The 20,000-nt window shown below is 39.7% G+C and overlaps 1 protein-coding gene across 2 annotated transcripts in view; it reads right to left on the bottom strand.

The window, feature by feature from the left end:
* Positions 1 to 2,767: 2,767 nt before the first annotated feature.
* lima1a (LIM domain and actin binding 1a) overlaps positions 2,768 to 20,000 on the bottom strand; it is a 32,939-nt gene continuing 15,706 nt past the window's right edge. Inside the window, exons 6-14 of one of the 2 annotated variants that reach the window (XR_013844963.1) lie at positions 13,084 to 13,144; positions 10,726 to 10,820; positions 9,224 to 9,289; positions 8,679 to 8,733; positions 7,839 to 7,882; positions 7,222 to 7,355; positions 5,728 to 6,075; positions 4,347 to 5,336; positions 2,768 to 4,222 (exon numbers count right to left, since the gene is read on the bottom strand). Coding sequence is in view for 1 of the 2 variants with exons in the window: in XM_080031506.1 (XP_079887632.1) it covers positions 4,607 to 5,336; positions 5,728 to 6,075; positions 7,222 to 7,355; positions 7,839 to 7,882; positions 8,679 to 8,733; positions 9,224 to 9,289; positions 10,726 to 10,820; positions 13,084 to 13,144 (1,533 nt within the window). In the remaining variant the exon portion in view is untranslated. Of the gene's footprint in view, positions 5,337 to 5,727; positions 6,076 to 7,221; positions 7,356 to 7,838; positions 7,883 to 8,678; positions 8,734 to 9,223; positions 9,290 to 10,725; positions 10,821 to 13,083; positions 13,145 to 20,000 lie in introns of both variants that reach the window. The other variant, XM_080031506.1, reaches the window with a different exon arrangement.

The following is a 20,000-nucleotide window of genomic DNA, read 5'->3' as shown; positions in this document are numbered from 1 at the left end:
TGAGTACTAACTTCCGGGAAGATTTTGTGTATGGATCGACAGGTTACTTTTCCTACTCAACCGCCCCCACAATGCATTGCGTTTTTTCAAACTGCATGGAATTATTATTATTATTTTTTTATTATATTTTCTGTATACTTCAGTGTAAACTGTCCGACAAACCATACACAATCAATCGTTTAGTAGACAGTATGTAGTATATACACGTTGAGTATGTAGGAGGGAGGACGTTAGTAGGGCTTTTCGAACACAGTCACTGTCTTTACCACATACTAGCTCATAGACCAACCCAATTTAAACTAACTTCATATGATTCTTATGTACTTTGAAACATCAGACGAGGATAAACTATACTGTTCCTGCAGTGATTTTACGATTTCCAAGAGAAAGACAAAGACCGATATTTCATAATGTTAGATGTTGTAGGCCTATTACTGTAAAATCCACCCAGGAGGGAGAGACACACAGAGGAGGCCTGGGCAGTTTTTATGGTCCCCGAAAAATCATCCACAAAACAACAATTGTTTAGTCAGAATCTAGAAATAAGACCCAGTCTCACATATGCAGGCCGCCTTGTTCCAATCTAATTCTTCCATCTTGCATTCGAATAAAAATATAAAAATAGCCTAAATGAAAAAGGGGAGTCATCTGGAACCACGTTTATACATTTACGAGAAGCTAAATAGTTTTATTTATTTATTTATTTAGTATTTTTTTGCTGCCAAGTTGGTGACAATAGTGGTGGTGTGTTATAGCCTTTATACTAAATCAGTTGTATAGCCAGACTTTTGCACAGTCATTGCTGGAGTCTTGAGGGTGCTGTAGTGAGTGAGTGAGTAAGTGAGGGAGTGAGGGAGTGAGTGAGTGAGTGAGTGAGTGAGTGAGTGAGTGAGTGAGTGAGTGAGTGAGTGAGTGAGTGAGTGAGTGAGTGAGTGAGTGAGTGAGTGAGTGAGTGAGTGAGTGAGTGAGTGAGTGAGTGAGTGAGTGAGTGAGTGAGTGAGTGACTGACTGACTGACTGACTGACTGACTGTTTTCTTGTGTATTACTGATTCAAAAGGCTTTAGTTCGAGGCTATTAGCAGACAGCATACCTCCCTTTGCAGTGAATTTGAGACTACACATTAGACCCATGCTGTTATAGTGCCATTACCACACACATAAAGGCTCATTTTCTCTCCTGCTTCGCGACACAGGGACTCAATACATGCCTGTTTCCAAGGTAACAGCATATAGGCATATCCCCTTTGTCCATGCGTAATATTAATGCAATTCACATACAATGACCTCCAAGAATAGCAAACGCGAGCAGCCAGCCTAGATAGAGAAGAGTGGTGGTGGTGCAATGCTATACAAAGGATCGTGCAAAAGTTCATTTATTTCAGTAATGAAAATAATACATTACATAGTCTCATTACATGCAAAGTGAGATATCTCAAGCCTTTATTTGTTATCATTTTGATTATTATGGCTAACAGCTTATGAAAACTCCAAATTCAAAATCTCAGAAAATTTGAATATTGCATGAAATCAATAAAAAAGGGATTTTAAATACAGAAATGTCGGCCATCTATAAAGTATAATCATCTATATGTACTCAGTACTTGGTTTGCGCCCCTTTTGAATGAATTCTTGCCTCAATTCCAATTCATTTTCTATGATATTCTAATAATATGAGTTTCACCTGTAGGTCTAAGTGCAACAACGCCACACTGCACTGCCAGCAGCTCTGTTCATGTGTAGGTATGGTAGGTACCTCAACGCATCATGTTGTGATTTTATATTGGGATCTTACTGCCACCCAGAGGTTAAACATAATGATCGCTGTTGCATGTGTATTAATGTCATACATCTGCAAACATCTGGGTCAGTAACACACACGAACACATTTAGTCATACAAAATTATATTAAGCTTTTTTTTTTAAGATATTTTTTTGGCATTTTTATGCTTTTATTGACAGTGTAGAGACGGAGTTGAAATGGGGCAGAGAGGGGAGTGACATGCAGAGAACGACCGCGGGCTGGAATCGAACCCGGGTCCGCTGCTGGCCGAGGCCCATGGGGGGGGGGGGGGGGGGGGGGCGCCCTACCAACTGAGCTAAGGGCGCCCCCAAAATTATATTACGCTTTTAGTATCCTACAGAACTTTAGTTAATGTGTATTGTAGCCTGGACATGATATACTGTATAACTTTCCATCAATATTGAAGACAATGTAGAAAATGCAGCATGTGGACGTTTGAGTCGCTCCGGGAAATTAAGTTATCATTTTTAATATCTCAAAATCCACTTAACTGCTGGATAATACGTGAATAAAGACGTTTGAAGTATGCCCGATGATTGCGCAGAAAGCTCAACTTTATGTGACTTTGGCGCTCCACTATCAGATGGATTGTGATAAACATTTCCCCTGCGTTCCAATCCCCATACTTCCTACTATTTAGTATAGTATAAAAAAGATTTAGGATGTCCCGATTCTTGTGGCCAGATTTAGGATGGATAGAAAGACCCGGATGTTCTACTACATCCGGCCAAGATTTTTAGTGTTGAAAACAGCATCCTATTTGGGCGATTCTGACCCACAATCCAGTGTGAACCTGAAGTGACGTAACATCGACGGAGCCTCCATATGAAAACAAACGGGGATGCGACTGATATAAAAGCAAGAGGCAAGATCAAGGCGCAATGTTATGATGAAATAAGAGAGTAAAAGTATGTCCCAATTGTAGCATACTGCATCCTAACTAGATTATTTTTTATTTACAGATGTAGTATGTAGAATAGAAAAAAGAAAGAGTATGCGATTTGGAACGCAGGGAAACTTGGTTGAGAAATTCTTGTTCTCAGGATTAACTGCGATAACATAGGTGATCTCTTAACTTTTCCTCTAGCGCCATCATCAGGAGAAAAGTTTCATTTACTTTTCATTTCGCCTTTACATTTTGGTGTAAACCATACTCCAGCCCTAAGCCCATTTAGACCAGTCACAAAACTAAACAGGACAACATTTTTTTGTATATATCAATTTATTTAAACAGTAGCAATTTAAGATATTTGGTCCCCTGGTTTAAAAACAGCAACATTATTCAGATCCAGTTATAACTCTTAGAATTGGAAAAACAAAAAGCAACATAGAAATGTGTTTGAAGTTTAAGGTATACATACAAAACGGCTTCAAAAACTAAAATCCATTTTTTTCTGAAATGCAGTAACAGATCAAAGTGCTGGGATTATTTATTTTTCTAAAAACAGAGTGGCCATTCAGCCGGTCTTTTTATAGTTTTCAAATTCTATATTTAAAATAGCGAAAATCATCTGTAATAATCCCAAATCTCGGTGCAATATGATGAGCACAACATTGGTTTTCATAATTCAGATTAAGAGGCGTTCAATGAAAAATGGATTTTTCAAAATTCATCATTGTAGACAAAATATAAAAACTGATTCTGTAGAATGTCATATAACCTTAGGACATTTGTACATTTCTAAAAGTATTCCTTACACGGGGAATCATTTGAAATATTTGTGCATTTTCTTAAAAAGTGAGTTATGTCAGACACAGTCCTGTAAAAACTATCCGGTAAGAATGGTTTAAAAAAAAAAAAGGTTTTCAAAAAGTGTTCGAAGAGGCACAGAGAGAGAGTTCAGTAGAGTTCACACTAGACACCGCAGCAAGAAAGAGAAGAAAAATATCTTTAAAAATGAAATTGAGAAGGAATGGCGTGAAGTATTGGTTGTGTCCATGGCTGTCATGATACGGAAAAGTGTTTAGGGCCACGGGAGAGAGTACGTTTGTTTTTATTCTGCAATTTGAGCAAAAAGTCGAAAATATTAAGAAAAATTGTTGAAATAGAATGTTTTGAATAAGAAAAGTTGAAATTGTAAGGATGTCGACAGATTCAAACTTCCGGGATCAACGACTCATAAGCAAAACGTTATTAAAACCCAAGCGATGCCTCTTTGCTATCGTCACAGGACAGACAATGGGCTACAACCTTGTTTTGACTGAAAGCAGACGTCCTCTAAGCTCCACTAATAACATTGCTCTCTACGTGCAGCGGGCTGTGGGACGAGAGCAGCACAGGCACCGTCTACAAAGGGAAACACCCAAAGAGAAAAATATCCAATACCTTCAAGCTGATAGAGCAGTTATTAGTGGAGTTTAGAGGACGTCCAAGTTTTTGGCCCATTGTCTGTCTGTCTGTCTGTCTGTCTGTCTGTCTGTCTGTCTGTCTGTCTGTCTGTCTGTCTGTCTGTCTGTCTGTCTGTCTGTCTGTCTGTCTGTCTGTCTGTCTGTCTGTCTGTCTGTCTGTCTGTCTGTCTGTCTGTCTGTCTGTCTGTCTGTCGACCATAGCAAATATCCATTGTGTTTTAATAACATTTTGCTTAAGTTACTGACACTAAAAGTTCAAATCTTTCAATATATCTCCAACTTTACCACAGTCTCCAACTGTCTATGTAATTCTGACCATTGTATTTCAACTATAATCTCCACATTTCGCCCCTTTTTTCTCTAAATACATCATAAAAATAAATTCGAATTTTCTCTTTCCCGTTGCCGTGACACTGTCCCATATTCATCTAATTGGCCGTGAGCATTTCTTTCAGTCTATACGTCCTCCGCCTCCTCTTCATCCTCGTAGTATCGGTTTCGTTTGATCATTTCTTCCACGGACAGCGTTTCCTCTTCCTCCTTCCCGTCCCCCTCCTCACTGTCCCAGAAGCCCACGTCCTGAGACCCTCGGCTGGCTGACACCTCTCCCTCCACGGGGGACAGAGACATTTCAGTGGGGGTCTCCTGGCGCTTCACAGGCTCCATATCTTCATCCAAAACATCTCCAAGGTCCTTCTCCATCTCCTCCTCTTCCATATCCTGCTGCCCAGGTTTGGATACCCCTTTAGTAAAATCATTTTCGGCAATTTTTTCGCTTTCTGGCATCAATTCTCTCAATTCTTCCTCCTCGTCTCCTGAGCTAGTGTGGACGTCAACACAGCTGTCTTCGGTCGGGGATTTTTCGCTATCAATGGACTGGTGCTCCATAGGGGAAGATTCGGGGCTTGCGTCCGTTTGCGGAGGTGTAGACGGACTTTCTTTCTTGCCGTTAGCGGCCACAGTGAAAGCCAGACTGCGCTCTTTGAGGGAGGAGCTTCGGCGTAGGCATGGCGACCCTCTCTCCTGCTCAGAGGGGGCGTCCTCTCCCTCCGGCGGCCATTTTGCGCGGATTAGTTTACTAGCGGAGCCGCCGTCCGTGCTGGTGATTCCTCCTCCTACGATCTGACTGGTCGAGGTCGAGGTGTTGTCTTCAAGCTCCGTCTTAGGAGGCCAGGAGATCTTCAACCTAGAAAGAGAGAGAGATAGAGATATTTTTAGTCAAGTTAAGTTAGTTATTTCAATTTGTCAATTTACACAAAGCACATTCCTCTAGTCTAGACCATCCTACCCTCATCCCCTTGGGGAAACTCAGGTATCAGAGTATAAGTACAATTGACAAACAAAATGAAATGGACTAACAATTAAATTCAGTAAATAAATGGAGCAATATTGCACATTAAAAAAAGACAGAATACACAAAATATATATTTTTTGAAAAAGTACACAAGTTTTTTCATAAAAGCTTGATACAGTAAGACGTAAACTGGAGTAGTACTTTTATATTATTCAAATTGTCTGTTTAGTCCATCGCTAATTGGATTTTGAACTTAAATAATTATTGCACTCTTGCACACTACCTGCGAGTCTCGGTGGGCTTGTCAGACTTCTCAGCTGACCCCTGGCCCAGCGCTTCCATCGTGGCCATCAGCACGTTGACTTTGGCCAGAGGAGAGTCCTCCACACTGGGGCTCTCTAGCTCTGTCGCCTGGCCCGGGCTCTTCTGGATGGTTGGCTTGGAGGTGGAGTTTGGTGTGTTTTGAGTGTGTGATTCGGGGGATGTTTCTCCGCTGTCTCCCTTGCCCTCCCACAGCTCCTTGTGGGGTCGGTGGCCAAAGCCCTCGTCGTAGTTTCCCTTGGCCTTGAACAGCTGGCTGAAGTGAGGCTTGCAGTAGACGTTGTTGTGCAGAGAGGCGTAGTTTGCCAGACTGACCAGGAGGGGGAGACAGAGAGACAATTAGAAAAACTAAAAGAGCAGCTTAATGAGTCGGTTTTCCATGTCATTGTTTATGTTTATTTTATTCCACATACAAAATAGATTTTGTCCTGTCTTTACCCTCCTATTACTATATACTACTACTACAACAGTGTATTTAGATGTGTGGGGGTGTATTGACGAAAATATCAAAAGTATAAAAATAATGCGATTTTAGAGCTGCTTTAAAAAATAAAAAAAAAGTATTAACTTTTATTTTTCCAGGAATATTCCTATTGAAATTTAAAATGGGAGTCCTGGCCAAGAAGCTAGCATAAAAACATAAAAGTTTCACATTTAAAATAAAATACAAGACTCAAAACACGGAGTGTATTCAGATTTGTGGGGTGGTTTTGTGAGAGGCGTAGTTCGCCAGACTGACCAGGAGGGGGAGACAGACAATTAGCATTAACCGTTCCTTTGTACTGACATTTAAAGTATTATGCTAGATTATCTCATTACAAAACAGTGTTTCTTCTTCTGTCTCACATTTTTTGTTTCATACATTCCTGTTCTATTGATCGATTAAAGAAGGTCATTTGTCCCATCACCACAAGCCTCTTTGTTTAATTATGTATCAGTGTATGGGTTAGTAAAATATCAATATTTTTTTAAACTTTATTTTATTATTTATTCATTCTTGTATAAAAAGGGAAAAAAAGAAGTATGCAGGTAATACTATTTAAAAACACTATCCATTATTATTATAACTTTCAGTAATCAACAGCAAAAAATAAATAAAAAATGGCAATGTCATTGTATGCCACACACACACACACCTATTCTTGTGAGGACATCCATTGACATAATACATTCCTTTAATGCATTAACCCTTTTAAAAGTAATTATAATGTCTTGGGGCACCCTTAGCTCAGTTGGTAGGGCGTCCCCCCCCGGGCCGGGCCCAGCAGCAGACCCGGGTATATTTCCTACCCGCGGTCGTTCTCTGCATATCACTCCCCTCTCTGCCCCATTTCACCTCTGTCTCTACACTATCAATGAAGCATAAAAATGCCCAAAAAATATACAAAAAAAAGTAATCATAATGCCTGTGTGGTCAGGTTATTGATTGATTGATGTCTGCGGTCCTCGTCAGTACCTGAGTTTGGTGTTGCAGTGTGAGCAGCGGAAGCAGGAGGAGTGGAAGACGTGCTGGTTGGTGGCCAGACGCTCCAGAGGGTAAACAGTCTTCTGACAGGACACACAGCTCTCTCTCACCGGCAGACGGAAGCTCTACACACACACACACACACACACACAGTATTAGGTCTATTGACAAGGTACGTTCACACATACAGTGAATTTGCTGTGAACTGATGGTGCACAGATACAACATAAATAGCAACATACAATATAATTCAATTAAAGCAGGTCAAAGAATATAAATATGAATAGAACATTTTATATTTACAAAAAAAATATTATTAAAAAGAGAAATTTGTGCAATTTAGCTCTTTAAAAAGAAGAGTTGTGCAATTTTGCATAGTGAGCAGAATGATTCATAATTAGAAATGTGAAATTAGTTCATTTTTAAACATAAGGTTGTGCGTTAATGTGTTTAAAACAGACTGGTTATGCAGTTGTACTTTAATATAACGTGTAGTGTCTGTTTGGATTTATACAAGGGGCTTTGTTTATGAGGCTGGCTGCATATGGAAAGAAGTTATAAACGTGTATTGCTCTGTATGAGTTAGTGTTTTTCTGCGAGTGTCTCACCTTGGAGGTCTTGAGCTGACTGGAGGGCGTGCTGGTCGCAGAGCCTGGTGGTTGGAATGACAGTGTGAGAAAATAGTAGTGACACGATCTGGACACTAGATGGAGCTGTTTCCATAGTTATTACAATATGAAGAAGCCAGGATGAAGGAGTGGATAAAGTTAATAAAATAATGGTCTAGTAATATGTATAGGGGTATGAGTTTGAAAAGTGACTGAAGAAGCACATGAAATATTTAATTTTGCACCGTTTCATTTTACTCTTCGTATTTTTATTTTATTTATTTATGCGTGTCTCTTTATGTATTGTATCACTTTGTGGGTCCTTGTATTGTCTCTCAAAACAAAATCTTAAAATTTAAAAATAAATAAATAATGTGATTCATATTCTTATCAGACGAATAATTTGAGTTAACACTACAGTTACTGCATGTAGTAGATACAACATGATATATCTTACATTTTATATATATATTTATAAATCTTAAATATATCTTAACTGTGTAACTGTTCTGCTGTCCATCTTGGCCAGGTCTCTCTTGTAAAATATATTTTAACCTCAATGAGACTAACATGGTTAAATAAAAGATAATTGAATAAAGGATAATTAAATAAATAAATAAAAAATAAGTTTGATTTCACTGGGTAATGCCTTCCAGAAGTTGACTGCCCTTTATGGAGAAAGCCGACTGGTTCCGGTTAGTCTTAAAGTTTTATATTTTTCCATTACCTAAACCTTAAACACCATTTTAACCTATAATGCCTAAATCACCACCTTCCCTGTAAAGAGGAGAGAATTCCTTTCATCTAGCGTCATATGACATCACATGGGGAGTGAATTACCGTTGGTGCTTTCCGAGGTGAAAACTTTCCTGCTGATCGGTTCAGACTCTGGAGTCTGTGATGAAAGAAGAAAAATAACGTTGTGTTTATTTGCTAGTGTTGTGTTGATTGTTTAAAAAGGTGCAGTCAGTGATTCTGGAGAACGCTTGTTGTCAAAATCACTTTCAGTCAAAATCAGGGAATATCTCGTCACGATCCGTTACCTGTGTGCATGAAAAATCTAGTGTTAATTCACGGCCTAGGCTTTGGAAACAGGCATGTTGCTAGCTACGGTGGGCCTCCTTTTTTAAATACCCTTTGTTTACATACCCGTTTACAGAGCCTAGGCTGTGTATTAAAACCTGATTTTTTTTTTAACATACAAGGTACGGACAGGTCGTGGATCGTGACGAGATATTCACTGATTTTGACAAAAAGTTAGTTTGACAACAAGCGTTCTCTAGAATCACTGACTGCACCTTTAAATAGAAAGCATGTCATAATATTTCGCCTGTAACTATATATTGAACAGGAACTAAAGAGAGCGTATGTAGTTTTCTCCTCACCAGGTCCAGAGTGCAGGGAGGAACGTTCTCCTTCTGCTTCCCAGAGAATCCGTCCATCTGGTCGCCCTGAGCAACAAACACAACACAGGAAGGTCAACAACTAAAATATACAAAACATATTTTGCATTTTTATATTAGGGACAAAAAGATGAGCACAGCACAACATGTATTAGCCTTTTGTTTTTGGGTTTTTTCTATATTTTAAGATTATTTTTTGGCGTAAAAATGATTATTCAAATGTTTCGCTTTTATTAGATAGGTTTTGAGAGAGAGACAGAGTTGAAATGGGGTAAGGAAGGGAACGTCATGCATAGAACGACCCGGGCTGGATTCTAACCCGGGTCTGCTGTGAAGAGGACTGAGCCTCTATGGGGGGGGGGGGGGGGGGGGTAGGGCTCTAACCAATACACTACTATTTGACCCTCTCTCAAGTGCAAAGTTAGTTTGGACGATTGGATACAAAAATAAAAGCTGCATAAAACCTAATAGTGATACAGTTTGTAATGCTTCTGGTTAAAGAATTTTTTTGTATTGAGTGACAAACTATCTAGTGGTTGAGACATGTTCCCATGTGCCTATACTGAAGTGAGGAAGGTACAAGATTAGCAGAACACTGAGATGTGTTAGAGTTGCGTTCACACATTTAGGATGTGGCTTTAACTGTGGTGTCACTGCATGTCGGTAAATAAAACCACCGTGTGAACAATTTGTGTGAGTGTAAACTTAGCAGAGAGAGAGCGGTAGAGAGGTAGAGAGAGAGACAGAGAGACAAAGAGAATGTGAGGGAGAGAGAGACACTGTATGTGTGAAACTAAAAAGTGCAGAGAAATTGGAAACACAGCCTCAGATATTCTAGTAATAGTCTATACCGTCTGACTATTTTAGAAGTTATGAGATCGTGATGAAACTATAGTTGACCAGAGTAAGTCTTAAGCACATCACAGGTTTGCATATAAAGATAGATCTGAAATAATAATAAAAAAAATATATGTATTTACTACTTTTAAAACTCGACTACTTAGTTCAGAATTCCTCATGCAGCTGACAGAAGTTACGCACTAATAGCTTTAAGTCAAGTTTGATGCTAAATATTTTGGAACCTATTTACTTATTTTGAATGCATGACACTCTAGTAGGTACAAGTGTAGATACTCTGATTACCACTGTTATTAATTCAAAGCTAGAAGTGTTATACAGCTCTGGAAAAGATTAAGAGACCACTCCAAATGTTCAGTGTCTCTCGTTTGTCTATTTATAGGCAAACGTTTGAGTAGAATGAACATTTTGGTTTCATTCTAAAAACTGCTGACAACATTTCTACCAAATTACCCCCCAAAAAAAATATTGTCATTAAGAGAATTTCCATTGAGTAATGTAGAGATGAAGAAAAATCCAGACTGGTCTCTTAAATTTTTTTCCAGAGCTGTATATACAGAAAAATTACCAAATGATACTAGTATGAGGAATGTTGTTTTTTAAATATGATTGACAGGTGGACTCACGCTGCCGGTGGTGGGAGTGACGTCCTGTTTGGAGATGGCAGCTTGGTACAGAGCCATCCTGTCCCGGAGAGGAGTGGAGTCAGCCAGTGTCCCGTCTGCAACAACAACAACAACAACAACAACAACAACACATTACGTCAAGAGGTTTACAGCAATCTTATATTACATTACATGTCATTTAGCAGACACTTTTATCCAAAGCGACTTACAACTGGAGCACACATTCATACACCGACAGCAGCAGCAGCTACCACGCAGGGTGCAAGCTAACTATCAGGAGACATTTAGGGTTCAGTGTCTCTTTGCCCTTTGGGACACTTGGACATGTGGCGGGGAGACGGGGGATCGAACCACCGACCCTGCAGTTGTGGGTCGACCACCCTATGAATGTATTCGTTTTATATGTCAGCGAAGTTATAATTTTTCTCATGTCATGAATATGTAGAACTATTTTCTCAGGCCTATTTTCAGATACCATGAAAATGCCATTAAATACTACACACTGCGCCTTTAAAGCTCCCCCACAGAGCAGTGAACAGTACAGCTAGTACCCAGTTAACCTTGTTCCACAGCTGATATTTGTCCGTTTACAGAAACTGTCCCATTAGTTGTTTGGAACGTTTTGGGGGAATTCTAGAACACTCGACAATCGTTCATTAAATGAAGATTTATTTTTTCTTTCCTCCCGGTTCAGTCCGAGTTCAGAATGTCCTGGTTAGTCATGCAGGCCGCGTATGGGATCATGAGGTTAGGGGGGGGGGGGGTATGCGTGTGTGTTTTTCCTGTCTCTCTATGTCTTTGTGTGAGTCTCGGGGTGTGTGTGTGTGTGTGTGTCTCTCTCTATGTATGTTTTGTGTGTGTGTGTGAGTGTGTTTTTCTCTCTCTCTATATGTGTGTGTTTCGGTGTCTGTGTCTCTCTATGTATGTTTGGTGTGTGTGTGTGTGTCTCTCGGTGTGTGTGTGTGTCTCTGTGTCAGTGTGTTTTTCTGTCTCTCTGTCTGTGTGTGTGTGTGTGTGCGTGTGTCTCTGCGTGCGTGTGTATACAGTGGAGTCCGTCTCTTCCTGTCTGCTGATCTCAACAGTTCATGTTCGTCACTTCTCGTCTTTTCACTTGTAGGACGGATGTGATCCATCCAGAGGAAAGCTGGACATTCTGCCACATAACAATGGCCTCATTTCCACAGAGGGGTTAATTTCGGTTCGCATTGGTTAAATAACTTGGGGAGAAGGGCTGAGATTAAATAAGTTTTTCTCCTTCTCACCCCTTTTCAAACGAGTAGGGATATGCGGAAGAGAGGGGATATGTGAAAAGACACATTTCACTGTAACCAACCATTGACTAATGAAGTAACTTAACTTAAGTGCTTGACAGTTTATTTTAATTTGTGGTTTTTTTTGTGAGTAAATATTACTTTGTTGTACTTTTATTGTTTATTATTCTTTTTCTTTACTTGTTCGCAATTAAAAATAAATAAATTCAGTTCAATTTATTTGCCTTTCCACTGTTAAATGTTGGAAAGGGAACCAAAATAAGCAGGCCAAGGCGTACCTATTTTTCTGTCACACTTTCGTTGGGGTACCAAGTCGTGCCAAAAGGGTCCCAAAAGGGTGGAGCTACACACTGCTCTATTGATTGGTTGATTAGCTGGCCCATGGTCTGTCTGGCATAAACCCCGCCTTCAAAGTAAGGGTACTGTATGCAATGGAAACACAATGCAAGCCAGATCTAGGGTCACCGTGCCCTGCTAAACCAAAACTGTGCTACTCACTCAAAAACAAAGCAAATGTCCTTCAAAACACTGATAGAACAGTCATAGAATACAAGGCTGATGGGCACATGAAGTCACTCAAACTCCCCCCTCCCCAAAGCAGAACCATGTTATGCTTTCATGAGCATGCAGCAGTAGCCTTGAGGTTACTCTAGATAATATTCTAGACAGTATACTTTTGGATTGTTGCAATTATTATTATTTTTTTGTATAGGGACAAATGTGTAGCATGAATCACACACACACACACACACACACACACACACACACACACACACCACAGCATGTTAGGCCTAAGCTAATGAGCTATGCCTGTCCCTAGCTGAACCTTTAAAAAGACTCAAGCAGCACAATAATAAAACCTATATAAAGCAGCATATTTGTCCACTCCTTTGTTGATAAGAGCATTTAAAACTTGAATAAATATCCATTAAAAAAAAAGGTTACGTAGAACAGAAATAAAAAGGGGAGATTAATTTGCAATAAATCCCGAGTTAACTATGGACAATCATGTGAATAATGCCCATTCATTATTTATATTGCAAGCCCTATTAAATATTTACATATGAATGAATGAATAAATAACTACCTCCTAGTAGCTGGTCCATGCTGGAAGTGTTATCGCTGCTTCCTCTGCGCTCCCTGGACACCTGCAACAAACAAACAAACAAACAATTAAACATAAGCGCTTCAATGTGGCCGTAACGCAACACACACACACACAAAAAGACACACACACACAGAAGACATACAGAGAGAGAGACTCACACACACACACACACACACACACACACAGAAAGACAGAGAGAGAGAGAAAGACACACACAGAAAGACAGAGAGAGAGAGAGAGAGAGAGAGAGAGAGAGAGAGAAAGACAGAGAGAAAGACACACACACACACAGAAAGACAGAGAAAGAGAGACCCACACACACACACACACACACACACAGAAAGACATCTGATGCTCACATGTTTTTCGAACAGCAAAGCAAACAGTGTCAGCCCTTTAGGAAGATCAAAGTGTAGACGGAGGAGCGCAAATGCATGACAAGAGAGATTTCAAGAAGACCGTGTGTGTGTGTGTGTGTGTGTTTCGTCCAAACCACTCTAATCCCCTTATGAGCTCAGAGAGAAGGAACCTACTTAGACAGACACTACCGTCTGTCCTCAACCGCCAGCCAAAACAAACTCCACTAAACTGATTATTTCTCCGCCGCGTTTTTTTTTTTTTTTTACACATATGTTCAGAACTACAATTGATTTGAACCAGAAAACATGTGATCTATTGTAAACCAAACAGGATCTACTCTTCAAGGTGTAGTGTCTCATGGGAATTGTAGTTTTTCCAGAACAGACATTTTTAATATAATATTCATAAGTATGTTTTAATTAGTGTATAATCGCTTGAATTTTTAAGTTGTTAAGAATGAGCCTTTTCTATCTACATAGGAGCTGGTCACCCAATACACGGAGGCAGCCATGTTGCATCGCCATGTTTCTACAGTAGCTCAGAAGAACGGACAAACTTAATGTCCTTACGCGTTTAATATATAGTGGGCGTACTGGGGGAAATGCACCCGTTGGAAGACCAAGAAGAAGAAGTACTATAGAATAAATAACTAAATACATCTTCACCTGATCACTTGATATTGTGGAAAGACTTGAGGCAGTGGTGGATGATGGCATCTTTAGTAACTATAGCTTCTTGTCCTTGAAGGCCACCGTAGCTTCTGTAAATTCTAACCAAAGGGCACTAAGCAAGGGAGCGTTGCAATCTAGAGTCTCACCCATAGATGCCACTAACTACTCTAATATTACACACTGTACCTTTAAAAAACTCGCTGATACATGTCATGGGTGTGAATCCACAGTCTTATACGTTTCAATCTTGCGAACAAGTCTTAAATCTGTTGCCGTAATTCAACACAATAAAAAGTAAGTGATACACGGGGCGCTCCGGTGGTGTAGTGGATAGAGCGAGTACCATATTGGCTGCGGCCTTCGTTGCAGTGGTCGCAGGTTCAAATCCGACCCGTGGACCTTTACTGCAGGTCATCCCCATTCTCTCTGTCTCCTCATTGCAACTATGTACTATCTAATAAAGCTTGCTAAAAAATGCTTAAAAATAATTTTTAAAAAAGTGAGCGATACTCCCAAAAGGGAATATTGTGTAATATAAGTCAAATATTTTCATCATGAGAGCACACACACACACAGTTCTCGTGAAGTTCAGATATCACTAGATCAGGCCGCGACTTGCCTTTCAGTACAACACCTGCTCGATAGATTTACCTTGAAAAAAAAATTTCGGGAAAATAGTTGTACTTTTCCATCGGTGTATGTTACGGATACGGTGCCAAGTTGATGAGTGAGTGAGACTGAGTGAGTGAGTGAGTGAGTGAGTGAGTGAGTGAGTGAGTGAGTGAGTGAGTGAGTGAGTGAGTGAGTGAGTGAGTGAGTGAGTGAGTGAGTGAGTGAGTGAGTGAGTGAGCGTTATAGGTGAGTGAGTGAGTGAGTGAGTGAGTGAGTGAGTGAGTGAGTGAGTGAGTGAACGAGTGGGTGAGTGAGCGAGTGAGTGAGCGTATGTGTGGACTGACTGCAGGCTTCAGCAAGTTTAAGTTGGGAAATATTTCACAAGTGCAAACAAAGACGAGGAAGATTAAATAAGTTTGGTTCGGACAAGTTTTTAAAAAACGATGGTTCAGCAGCAGTGAATGTTTGGTATCTAGGGAACAACAAAATCACATGTTACTGTGTGTTTGTTATCCACACCAAGTACTCAATGTTTTTTTTTTTTTTTTTTTGGCATTTTTATGCTTTATTGATAGTGTAGAGACAGAGTTGAAACGGGGCAGAGAGGGGAGTGACATGCAGAGAACGACCGCGGGCTGGAATCGAACCCAGGTCCGCTGCTGGCCGAGGCCCATGGGGAGGACGCCCTACCAACTGAGCTAAGGGCGCCCCGTACTCTATGTTTTTGCGTGTCTATAATTTGACTAAGGGTCTCATTTGTTTAACATTGTTATTGCTTATAAAAAAGGGGTTTATGTTTGTGCTAGTCAAGCACACTTTTTTATTGAACACATTAAAATACAATCCATCCATCCCTGTAGGTTAGATTAGGTTAGTTACAGTTGCTCCATATTTGAAAATAAATGTACACTGTATATAGAGAAATTGGTTTGTAAGTGTGAAACAATATTTGCTTTCTGCCGCCACACTTAAAAAGAGGAACTAACAAACAGCTACCAAGCATTCTGTGTGTGTCTAACATTTGGCTAAGGATCCCATTTGTTTAAAATTTGTATTGCTTATCAGTTTAATTTTGTATTATTTTTACTATCTATCCCTATATCTCTCCAGAGGGAAATTCAGTTTGCTAATGTCGCTCTAATCTACAATAGATATGTTATGTACGTACAAAAAATTGTTCTGCAAGTGTAAGATAGTATGTGCTTAATGCCACCACACTTAAAAGAGGAACCAACAGCTTCACACTGTGCACTGCTCTCCCTCGCTGCTCGGCAACACACACACCGAGTGTGAAGTCGACCGGATCAACAGTTTGAGAGAAACTTGACAAACGCACTGTTAGATTAATGTGAACACTATAGTTTATACACCTTCCTGCTGCTAGACACACACACACACACACACACACACACACGTCTCCTCTCTCATTCACACACACGCATCAGTCACCTCTCACACACACACACAAACACTATATTGCCTCACGAACCGCTACCCGTCTGTACTGTGTGTGTGCGTGAAAAAAAAAAAAAAAACAGTTAATACACAGCCTAGGCTTTGTAAACAGACATGATGCTATCTACAGTGAGCCCCCTTTGTTTACATACCAGTTTACAGAGCCTTGGTTGTGTATGAACATTGGATTTTTTCCAGTACACACACAGTATAGACAGGTAGCAAATCGTGAGGAGATATTCAGAGATTTTGACAAACAAGGGTTCAAAAGAAACCGCCACCATCATCAGAATAATAACGCATCATTCCCCAACGGGTGGCTTATCTTCCAGAGCACAGTGCTGCAGCTTTGAAATTAGGAAAGGGTGTGTGTGTGTGTGTGTGTGACAGAGAGAGGAGACTGGTGTGTGTGTGTGTGTGTGTGACTTGTGTGCGTCAGAGACTGGTTTGCGTGTGTGTGTGTGTGTGTGTGTGTGTGTGTGTGTGTGTGTGTGTGTGTGTGTGTGTCAGAGACTGTTGTGGGTGTGTGTGGGAGGGGTGTGTGTGTATATCAGAGGAGGGGGTAGTAAACATGTGTGTGTGGGTCTGTGGGATGTAAACAAGCAGCCGGCGGGACACACGCAGGTCTCAAGAGGATGGATCAGTCGACTAGACAAAGAATCCCAACCGCTAATCCTGAGACTATTAAAGCTCTCATTCAGACTGACTCAAGACTGACACACACACACACACACACACACACACACACACACACACACACACAGGCAAATCTTGTTTTTTCCTGTTTGTTTTTTTTAAAGCACTAGTCAATTTTGAGATATGTCAAAATTTGCTTGATTTTGATTAGGCAGTATCCAAAATCTGTTCTGTGTAAACTTGACACTATATAAAAAGGTTGTCAAGATGAAATAGAAACGAGCTTATGAGATATTAACTCGTGCTCAACCCCTTACCAAAACAAGAGGAAGAAGGTATATTGATGAAAAATAACCAAATGTGTTACCATATTTATACACACACACACACACACACACACACACACACATCTACATAACCATATCACCAGGAAAGTATAGTCCGATACAAACAACAGTAAGTGCGTTGGTCTCAAACCTTTCGGTGAGCTCAACCCTTACCAAAACAGAGACAGAGGAAGAAGGTAATATCTATTTAAAAGAACAAAATGTGTTACCATAATTATGCAGTAAGTGCATTGGTTTGGTCGATGATTGTGCTATATAAATAAACTTGCCCTTGCCGCATGAGTTAATATATCCTCCTAAGAGCCCTTAAATGACCCGGTTGACACAATAACACAGTTGCAAAGCGCACAGACACACTTGAAAGGAGCCACTGATGGAGTTAGTTAGCCCATGAAGTGCCCTTTGACGAGCTGATTCCATTACAGACACTTTGCCGTTTGTCCTGTCAATGAGGCTCTTTCAAAACACCACTAAGTAAACCAAACAGTCAACACAAAAACGTAATAAAAATTCTCTTATCTATACCAATGTAATATATATTAATACAATTAAATAAAAAAATAAATTAAAAATAATTGAAAAAAACATGCATGTAGTTCTCCTTGCGTTCTAATTAATAAAAAAATAAAAAATACACAACCTTTTACATGTGCTTTTATCTATACCAATGTAATGTTAATACAAATTTCAAACATACCACCCCATGACCGCTAAGTAAACCCAACAGTCAACACAAACACAGAATAAAAATATAAAATCAGACGTGTGTGTCTCGGGGGGGATATAGCCGGTAGTCTGTTCACAGGCTAAACAAAGAAAGGTATAGAGGCCTAGCATATAGCTGTCATGGGCTGGTACGTTTGTTGTAATCCCTTTTTTAATTTAATTGTATTAATATTACATTGGAATAGATAGATACAAACACATGACACATTTTGGGTATTTTTTATGAATTTATCCATTTATTTTTTTTCTATTTTTCTTGATTTATTAGAATGCAAAAAGAACTACATGCATGTTGTCGAATTGTATTTTATATAATTATTATTTTAATGTTATATTATTTTACCTCAATTAATCTTTTTATTTCTCTAATTTTATTATTTTAATTAATGCACATTAATATATATATTTTTCGCAACAGAAAATTATGTCTACATGTTGAGCAATATAAAAAAAAAAAGTACACACATTTTGATAATAAAAAAAAATAATAATTAAGTGTCACCATAGTTACCTCTCGTGCAGACGGACGGAGAAAAGGCCACAGAAAAAAGGGAGAAAGACGAAAAGCAAAAAGCCGGTGTTGCGTTTCGAATGTACGTCTGAATCCAGCAGTGATGGTGTATCAGAGAGGGGAACAGACTGGGTTACTGTGGGGAGACAGACGGGGGTGTGAGGGGGAGATTTGGGGGATAGATGGTTTAGGGGAGGGGACAGGGGCTGGTGGGAGTGGGACAGGCCTCAGGGAGCAGGTGTTAGAGTGTGTGTGTGTGTGTGTGTGTGTGTGTGTGTGTGTGTGTGTGTGTGTGTGTGTGTGTGTGTGTGTGTGTGTGTGTAGGGGGGGGGGATATCAAAAGAGGGGGTGTGGCAGGATAAAGGCAAAGTGTGCCATGGTTTATCAAACGTTTCAATATTATGCATTTACTTGTTCTTCGAGGCATTTATTTTCTATATTTACTTTTGTTTATATAGTTTGCTATATTTATAATTTTTATGTTTTATTTATTGCTTTTTTTTATTATTCATACATTTTTATCCATCATTATTTTTTCATATAGAATTTTAATTATTATTTTTTATCTTTAAGTATTTTCTCTCTTCTCTTCCCTTCCTTTTCTTTTTTTTTGTTTAATCTTTGGATGTTTTGTAGATCATTTATGGTTCAACCTGATTTGTGGTTCAGTATTTGTATTGGTGGAATTTATGACTCTTTTGTTGATTAAGAAAAGTGTGCCATGTGTTACAGATGGTAATGGGTGGGTGTGTGTGTGTGTGTGTGTGTGTGTGTGTGCGCGCAGTTTTTTTTGTGTGTGAGTTTTTTGTTTTCTTAACCGTGTCAGCATAAATCGGCGGGGGCGTACAGGGTGGAGTCACTATTTGGGACAGGCGGAGCAGCTGGTGTAGGGGGCGACAGTGTGTGTGTGTGTGTGTGTGTGTGTGTGTGTGTGAGATTGTATGTGTAGGAGGGAGGGTTTTGGTTTGCTGGGGGTCAATTAATTTCAGAGTGCCTCATGGCTGCAGGCTTTCCCCAGGGAGGGGAGGGGACAGAGGGGGGTATTTACATAGAGCAGCCTTTTGGGGGTGGTGGTGGCTCTATATTATGGAAAGGCTACTACAGCTACATGCTAGCAGCTAAGTGAGCTAACCTGGATCCCTGTAAAGTTGACCAGTTTAATAAGTTGCAGTGTGTAATATGACATCATCAAGTAAGTTCAAGAAAGTTCTAGAATGCAACGCTCCCTGGGTAACCCCAACCCTTTCGAATAATAACAGAAGCTACAGTGGCCTTCAAGGACAAGAACTATTCTAAAATTTAAACAATGCACCTGATGACATTCCAACTATGACACTTCCAAAATGGCGGCGACAAGGCCTTGGTCCAAGGTATGGAGAAATATGGACATATATGAGACCATTTCTAAGGGAAAAATAATAATAATTCTAAAAAAAAAATCAGTTATTATGCACTAAATTAAACGTACTTATGGATATTATAATTATTTTCTACAAAATCTGCGAGGAAATAAAACCCAAAAGTTGAGACTTTGACACTCTGTTGTTTTGTTTTGTATTGTATCTTGTTCAGCACTTT

The sequence above is a fragment of the Ammodytes marinus genome (assembly GCF_949987685.1).
Source record: "Ammodytes marinus genome assembly, chromosome: 7".
In the NCBI taxonomy this organism is placed as follows: Eukaryota; Metazoa; Chordata; class Actinopteri; order Uranoscopiformes; family Ammodytidae; genus Ammodytes; species Ammodytes marinus.
This window is presented reverse-complemented; position numbering and strand designations above follow the sequence as displayed.